This window comes from Helianthus annuus, chromosome 12 (genome assembly GCF_002127325.2).
Source record: "Helianthus annuus cultivar XRQ/B chromosome 12, HanXRQr2.0-SUNRISE, whole genome shotgun sequence".
Classification (NCBI taxonomy): Eukaryota; Viridiplantae; Streptophyta; class Magnoliopsida; order Asterales; family Asteraceae; genus Helianthus; species Helianthus annuus.
Window position 1 is genome coordinate 17,221,330 of NC_035444.2, and position 8,667 is coordinate 17,229,996.

An 8,667-nucleotide genomic window follows, 5' to 3' on the forward strand; every position below is an offset into this window, starting at 1 on the left:
AACTTTGAAGTCGAATATGGTGTTTGTTTGAGTTCAATTGAAAAATGTATTCTGTTGTCGGTGATTTTGCGGAAAATGGAACTTGATGGATCATAAAGAGCTGCATGAATGTCAAAAAGTAATTATTCTCAATAGAAGAGATCAAGAATGAAGAATCTAACATAAAGTAGAATAATACAATCTAATTGTGAAATGACTGTTTGCTTTGGGCTCAATGTGTGGCTGTGTGGGTAGGTAGTCAGTGGAAAAAGAGATATTGTTCTATTTTTGACCTTTTTTTGATCAAGATGGGTAGTCTTTCAGTTTTAAGGAAAAGACCAATTGGCAATCGACAATTGCATCTTAGTATCATTTAGGTTATGAATAAAAAACAGTATACAAAAAAACATTATGTTAACCATGTGACAAATTCATATCAAGTGTACATCATAGAAGTTATAACTTTGACTTAAAAAGTCAAACTTTACGTTTCTATAAGAATTAGATGGGTTGAGTAACGAATTAATACGGGTTAAGGTTGAAACGACAACACATTACAAAAGTTGTGATATGGTAAAGATGCCAAAGTTATTTGTTTCAGTAGTATTAACAAGAAAATAATAACTGGGTAATCATTGATGGGGCATATTATTGGGCATTGTGCCTCTACGCCCATTTGTGAAAAACGCCCATAATTTTTTTTGGATTTAATTCCTGGATTCATAATTTTTTTTTATTTTTCTGGTGAATTTTGGGTTTTAAGTAGTAAATCAACAGTTTTTCTTGATAACTTACCGTTTGACTTCTTGGTCAAACGGCCATTTTTTTACTTCAAATTGACATGAATTAATTGAATTTTAGAGGATCTTGATAAGTACCATGAATCTCATGATCATTTCTATAATCTAGGAATAATATTGGTCTCAAATATGTAATGCCAGATTAAATTATGAATTTAGATTGTTATGAATGTTTGACTCTCATTGTCAAAGTGCTTCTCTTGTAAATGTAACCGAAAAAACCGAAATTTGTTGAAAATAGGATAATTCAGTAATGGGAAAGAAAGGAAGCTGGTTTTCTTCAATTAAGAAGTCGTTTAGTCCGAGCTCCAAAGAAAAAAAAAGCCAGGTTTGTTTCAACTCGTAAATCATCATCGTTTATCGATTTATTAAAAAATTATCGTTAAGTAACGATCTTTTTGCTGATCATACAACACCAGAAGTCGGAACCGTAAGGGGTTGTGGAGGAGCAAGAGCAACCTTCAGTACCCGATACACCAATTGTCGAAAACCAACGGTTCTTGCGACTCTCATCCATTTTCTCCACCAGAAAAGACGAGACCGCTTGAGGTGCAACCTGAGCCGCCAGTCCGCCACAGACCGCCAGTCTTAATATAACCATTGCGGAATCGACTGCAGTGGTAGCCCTCATGACCCAGTATGCAGGAAAATCACGGGAGGAAGTAGCTGCGATCATAATCCAAATAGTTTTTCACGGTTATAAAGAATGGTATACAATCTTCTTATAAACTTCTCTCCACTCTTTATGCTTGTTTATAATAAGAAATTATGTGTTACCAACAATTGTGATGCGGCATCTTGATCGTACAAGAAGCCAATGCGCATGACTCCGCCGCAACGCGCGGGTTTCCCACTAGTTTCTTGCAAACATCCAGAACACAAATTGGACATTTAACACAATATTTGATTAGCAAATATCAAATCATATTCATATTCTAAATAATTGGTTTTCCAAATCCATAACGGTAAAAAAAAACCCCAATGCTAGTGAAATTAGTTCAACATTAGAAATATCAAGCCAAACAATTACTTTCAGTATTCAACTACCTAGTTAGGATTCGTCAATTATGTATAAACTGGTTATTAAGATTTCCAATTTACATTTAAAAATTAGAATTCTTAATTCGACTTATCTGATTATGGATTTCCAAGAATCGTGCAAAGAAGTGTCAATCACATGAAGCCGACCAAGTTGTTTGACTTCGAATCTTAGAATAAACCCTAATATGTTCAACCAAAAACAAAATGTTAGAATAATAAAATGGAATCACAACTCATAAAACTGCTATAAAAGAGAAGAATGATGAAAAAGATGAAGAAACCCTAACCTGTAATACGCGTGGTTCAGATCTACAATAATCACTAACAAAATCAACTCAACAAACGCCTATAATCAAGAACAATGATCAGAAACATGACGAAACCATAACCTATTAAACGCGTTGTTCAAATCTTCATAAAAGTTTTAAAAAAACAAAAGATTTTTAGGGAGAATAAAACATGAGACAGAAAAGGATGCAAAATTGGGAAAATGAAAACAGTCGCCGGTACGGATAGCTTGAACAAACCGTAATATGATCAACGGGTGGTTCAGATCTACAATAATAAGTAACAAAATCAAGTTAAAAACCACCTAGAATGAAGAACAATTAACAAAAAAAGGAGGAATCCCATACATGTTAATCGCGTGGTTAAGATCTTCAACCATGGATGAATGATGGAGATGAACAATGGAAGAATAAACCCTAATATGAAATACGGGGGGTTCAGATCTAGAATAATCAGTAACAAAATCAACTCAACAAACTGCTAAAATCAAGAACAATGAACAAAAATAGAATAAAACCATACCTGTTAATTGCGTGGTTAAGATCCGGAACCATGGATGAGTGATGGAGAAGAAGAATGGTTGCGCGAGTGTTGAGGAGAGAAGAAGGAATCAGAGCGGCTGTGGGGAAGTATTAGGGTTTGTTCGAAAATGAAACAAAAAACCCGGTTCAGCAGCGTGTAGACGTGGACACCTTATTTGTTGAACACGGTAGTAAATTGAAGGAGGGGCTGACATGTGTTTAGGGGGAATGTGGGGGTACCAAGTAGACTCAACTAGTTTTATTGAGATCGGGTTACGAATAATAATATCAAAATGAAAAATATTCAATTTAGCTCCCGGTTCCATTATTCTTTCCCTCTTCCTCAATCGCAAACTTGACATCCAAAATCCAACAAACTTTTCCGATCGCCGGCGATATGTCTCAGGTAAAATCTCCGGCAACAATCTCAAATTAACCACTTCCTTGTTCAGAATATCATATTTCGAATCGAATTATTATCCTTTTCTAGCAGACATAAGAAAAAGAAAATTAGGTTTCGTTTTCTTACAATTTCAATCCACAATATCTGTCTCTATATTACATTATTTGATTTTGATTTTATTGATTATATGAGTTTAGGTTGATAACAGAAACTCCTCTGCTGCGAAACGAGCTAGAACTGACGGTATGTTTAATTATTGTTAGTTAATTTCTGATTAATGCAACTTGTTTTTCAGTGATTGAATATGTGCGTTTCTTTTAAATTTTGTATTGCTGTCTCTATTGGACTTTTGAGGAGTTGAATGGATTAGGTTAATTTAGGATTTGGTTGAAATTGCTTTGAGTATAAAGGAAAACTAATTACTACATTGTTATATGAGAATTTGAAAAGTAAAAAGCATTTTGAGATTAGTAGTCTTGGTTTTAGAAGGCGCGTTCGCCCCCCTTGCGCTATGCGCATATAATGTGTATATATGTATGGGCGCTCGGCGTGCAAAAGTGAAAATGCACTAATTTTAAGGTTATTTTACTAATTTCGTGAAAATAACGTTAAAAGAGGGGGATGGTTAATCATGCATCATGTAGTGGCGTTGATAGCTGAAAGACAAGGGGGTATATGTACTATTTGGCATTTGTCTCAATTGCTGAGTGTTATGTGCCTTATGTCTAAGGCTTGATGCAAAACTACGATCGAGCCGGGGGTCCCACCGGAAGAAACCTCAAAATTCCTACGGAGTAGGGGTAAGGCTGTTTACATCTTACCCTCCTCAGATGGGATTTTTACTGGGTATGATGATGATGATGGTGGTTTTAGAAGGCGCGTCTAGGCACAAGGCTCAACCATCGCGTGAGCTGTACATTGTACAAAAGGTGTAGGTGAGGCGTCGTTTTTGTACGAAAAAACTGCTTATGGTATAGGTGAGGCGCTCGCCTCATATTTATGGCAACCTTTTGTGCATCAGGATGTTGTACAACACGCTTTTTAGGTTGTGCATGTAGATAGTTTTGATATTAAATTATACATAAAGCTTGTTTATAGCTAAATTTTGGATAGGGCGGATGCAGAAAACATATGAGAAATAAAAAAAAAAAAACATATATAAGCACATTGATCATCGCGTATGAAAAGTTGTGCGCTTTGTGTCTTAGTTTTAGACCGTGGCGCCGCAATATGCTTCTCGCTTTTCGAAACCTAGGAAATCACAAAACCAAAAGCACTCTGCAAATTTTGATTGTTTAAAAGGGAGACCATCTCTTTTGAATAATGTCGTTACAACTTACATGTAACGTAGTGTTGGTATGTGTAAATACTCATATTTGAAATTTGAAAAATTAGTGTTAATAGCCACAGGGTCATGTAGATATTACCTTTTTTAAATTCTTATAAAGATGGTATAAGACTATTGTTGAAGGTGGTTTAGATGTATTCGTAGTAACATTTTGAACACATTGCTTTTCTTTGAGCAAAGTTAGCTTTGTTGATGGTTTATTACTTTATTCCAAATTTTCAATATACGTATATATAATTGTTAGTATTAACATCTTCATCGGGTATATTATGGTTTTCAGGTGGTCGTAGAGAAGATGACTGGACCTGCCCAAGCTGTGGAAATGTCAATTTCTCGTTCAGAACAACTTGCAATATGCGCAACTGCACACAACCTAGACCTGCTGATCATAGTTTTGTAAGTTGTACAATCTGTTTAATGTTTATACTAAATAAATCTCTAGCAAGCTTTAAATTTCACATTTTATATATTCATCATAATAGCTTTATCAAATGTCTATGTTACAGAAGTCTGCTCCAAAATCATTGCCGACTCCTCAAGGCTATTCTTCTGCAGCTTCGCCAATGTACGTTGGTTTACCACCATATGGGTCATCTCTGCTTAATGGATCAACCGTTCCTCCTTATGACGTGGGGTCTGCGTACCGTTATAATTACGGGACTCATGTTTCTGGTGGCAGCCCTTATCGACCCCTGCAGATTCCTGCTTCACCACCTTACTCTGGTGGATCCTTGATAGGTAATATTGTGTGCGTGTCATCTTAATTGTTTTATGTTTGATATTTTAATGTACTTTTTTCATGGTAAGGATTTTGTCTAGCTTCGTTTAGGGCAAGACTTAAGGTTGCAAGATGGGTGGGTTGGGTAAGAGATCAGGTTCAGGTTGAAACGGGTCATTGTTTTTACGGGTTGAAATGGGCTGGGTTGGGTTAATCACTATTCTAAAAAAGATATTATTTCAATTGGTTTTATCTTTGAATCAAAGGGTTTAGGAAGTTGTATGCATTAAAGTTAGGCTTCGGAATACTTTCAACCTCGTTTAATCCGTTCAACCTGTTCTTCCTTTTAGATAAATTTTTGAGTAAATTGCCATTTTCGATTTTTCGTCCCTGAGGTTTGGCCAGTTTTGCGACTTTCGTCCGAAGGTTTGTTTTCTCTCATCCGGATCCGAAAGGTTTGAAATCTTGCCATTTTCATCCATATCGTTAACTCCATCCATTTTTCTCTGTTAAACCAGGGGTATTTTTGTCTTTTTATTAAGGGTATTTTGATTACTTGTACATTATGCTAAAGGCTCGTACATAAAGTGTAAAAGACTGAATTGCCCTTGAAGTTAACAAAAAAGACGAAAAATGGAAGGAGTTAACGAGGATGAAAATGACAAGATTTTAAACCTTTTGGATCCAGATGTGGAAAAACAAACCTGTAGAACGAAAGTCGCAAAAAATGGCCAAATCTCAGGGACGAAAAATGGCGTTTTACTCTAATTTTTTTAATCAGACTTACTGTTGTTTAATTAATAATTAATGATGATGAGTCAATGAGCCTTGACTGTTATTCCCTCATGTTGTCTGTAAGAGGTGATAAAATGCCCATGTGGGTTGGGTTGGGCTGACCCACAAACACATGTTTTGAAGTTTTTTAAAATAATTATCACGATAAACATGCTTACAATATCAAGATTGTTAAGAACTAGATCTTTGATGAAAAAACAATTAGTAGGTTGTATGTGTTAAAAATATCCTTTGGGCAACTTTTATCTGTTTGATATTTCCCATTCTAGCTATCTGGTTTTTTTTTTCTATTTGAGATGCAACATATCCCAAATCTATCCGTTCATAAAAACGTGCTGAAAGTGCCACCTTTAGACTCTAGTTTCCATATGTTCATGCTGTAAACCATCGGGTTTTGGTTTGTATTCGTTTGTGCAGGTGGCATGTATGGTGTACCTCAGTTAATGAACCGCTATGGGCTGGGCTTGCCCATGGGCTACACTGCTATGGTATATTTTAAATCATTTTTGCACCAGGACTTTTATTTAGTTTAAATTATAATTTTTTCTTCTTTTTTCCACTTGTGTTTTCCCAAAATTTATATTCATCGGTTTTCACTTTCAAACTTAATATCAATAGGCACCACAGCTTGGATTTATCCCCGAGGAGAAGGGCCGAAAGAAAGGTATCCTACTAATTCATATGCTTTTAACTATTAGACAAACAATGTGGAAAATTTACCATTTTAATTATATACAACGTTTTCCTTCTTTTCTCGAATATATAGATGGAAAAGGTGACAACGACTGGATATGTCCGAATTGTGGAAACAATAACTTCTCTTTTAGAACTGTTTGCAACATGCGTAAATGCAATACTCCCAAGACTGGATCTCAGGTATTAATAACTGTGGTTGTTTTACTTTATAGGTGGTTAATTTCGACATGTTCGGTCAAATAAATCTGTTTGCAACATTAGTCAACACGTTTGACTCCCCACTCGCTTTACATATGTTACCAATGACTAATTGTGAAACATTTTTTTTTTTTTTTGAATTTTTAGGCTGGAAGTGCAAGCAAGAGCTTCAGTAAGTTGACTTCAGTCTACTTAATTTTCTTAGAATAACATTAATCATATCTGATATCCATATTTAAGTGTGCCTATTTTGTTTATAGAACCAGATATGCCTGATGGAAGCTGGAAATGTGAGCAATGTAACAATATTAACTACGCGTTTAGAACCAAATGCAACAGACAAAACTGTGGTGCTGAAAAACCTTCAGATTCCCAAAAACCTCCTGCAGAAGAAGCTGCGGAGGAAAATGCTCAGGTCTGTTTTGTAATGTATTTAATTTCATTAACCTTGCAAAAGCTTTTGTTTTTGTTTTTGTTTTTGTTTTTGTTTTCTTGTACTCTTTGTGAACGTAAAATGAAAAAAGCTCTTGGTAGGCATATACGTATGTTGATCATGCACATCCGTTCGACTCTCAATCTTCTTTGTTTCTCATTTGTGTTTAATCTTTGGTAGAGGTGGCATTTTTTGTTTGCTTACTTGCATATGGTTCGATTTGTTTTGTTTCAGATGGGCGGGAAAACGTTCAAAGTCTTTGTTAATGCGTACCTCCTAAATCAATTTTATTAACACATTTAGATTATTATCGTAAATATTTTGCTATTATAGTAGGTATTTAATGCATATATTCTTCATAAATAAAAGAGTAAAGTACAAAAATGGTCCTTGTGGTTTAGCAAAATTTTGGATTTGGTCCCTGTGGTTTGCACTTTGTAACACATTTAGTCCTCTAGCATGTTCAAGTTAGGGACTAAATGCATTACAAAATGCAAACCACAGGGCCCATCCATGTACTATTGGAAAAAGTCAGGGACTAAATGCATTACAAAGTGCAAGCCACAGGGGACCATCAGTGTACTTTTGGAAAGCTAGGGACTAAATCCACAGGGACTATCCGTGTACTTGGACACATTTACAACCGGTTCCGTTTTTAACCTGATACTGTTTTCAACTCAGGCTAACGTATAAAATATGGGCAAAAAGGGTTTGTGGGCCAATCCAACTCGACCCGGCCTGTTTCAATATGTACCAAAAGTGGCCATTTTCAATGCATTGAAAATTTGTAAAGAAATGGACAAAAAGAATCAACCCAATACAACCCGACCCGTTTAGACATGTACCAGAATCGACTGATTACATTTTTACAGTCACCGTAGCCCTGTCATCTTGCCACCTCTAGACTTTATGCATGTTTAAGTTATTTGTTAGAAGGGTTCGGTCGTCTATTATTAATGCGTTTATTTACTGTTCCAGTGAGTACACTAGGACATGTTTGAGAAGGTCCAGCAGTTGGTCTGAAAGTCGGTCGGTTGGTTGGTCTTGTCATGGTCGTCATGTTGCTGCAGTTATTGGTATGGTTTGTGTTGTCAGTTTGTATTTTCACTGGTCTTTATATATTGTACTATTAATATGCATTTGGTAACATATTTTCATAGTGCCTACTTTTTGTTATCTAGTTAGCGAGTCAAAGCGTGTTCATCAAAGTTTTATTATTACAGTAATAATATAAACTTTTTTAAGAGATAATATATAGGCCATCTAATTTCATACTGATAGCGATATACTTATATAGTCATGTTAAAAATGTATTCCTACATCCAGGAGATACACTGTTTTATAGTTGTGATTCTACTTTTACTTTCATGTGGCATGCATGATTTAATTTTATCAGAGCTGCCTTAAATATATGTGATACGTGACAAGAATTGTTCTGTATTCATTT

At 35.4% G+C, this 8,667-nt stretch overlaps 1 protein-coding gene and 1 long non-coding RNA gene across 2 annotated transcripts; one reads left to right on the top strand and one right to left on the bottom strand.

The window, feature by feature from the left end:
* Window positions 1–1,124: 1,124 nt before the first annotated feature.
* On the bottom strand, window positions 1,125–2,820 carry LOC110894264. The gene is made up of 5 exons (XR_002566235.2): window positions 2,631–2,820; window positions 2,456–2,524; window positions 2,108–2,375; window positions 1,557–2,000; window positions 1,125–1,445 (listed from the first exon to the last, which is right to left on the bottom strand). It is a non-coding gene; the product is annotated as an uncharacterized LOC110894264 (long non-coding RNA).
* Window positions 2,821–2,921: 101 nt separating this feature from the next.
* Window positions 2,922–8,396, top strand: LOC110894263 (ranBP2-type zinc finger protein At1g67325). Its single transcript, XM_022141461.2, has 10 exons — window positions 2,922–3,035; window positions 3,230–3,275; window positions 4,661–4,776; window positions 4,887–5,118; window positions 6,311–6,381; window positions 6,512–6,557; window positions 6,660–6,769; window positions 6,935–6,959; window positions 7,048–7,202; window positions 8,199–8,396. The coding sequence occupies exons 1-10, from the start codon at window positions 3,027–3,029 to the stop codon at window positions 8,199–8,201; spliced, it is 813 nt and encodes a 270-aa protein (XP_021997153.1). The 5' UTR covers window positions 2,922–3,026; the 3' UTR covers window positions 8,202–8,396.
* Window positions 8,397–8,667: the final 271 nt, after the last annotated feature.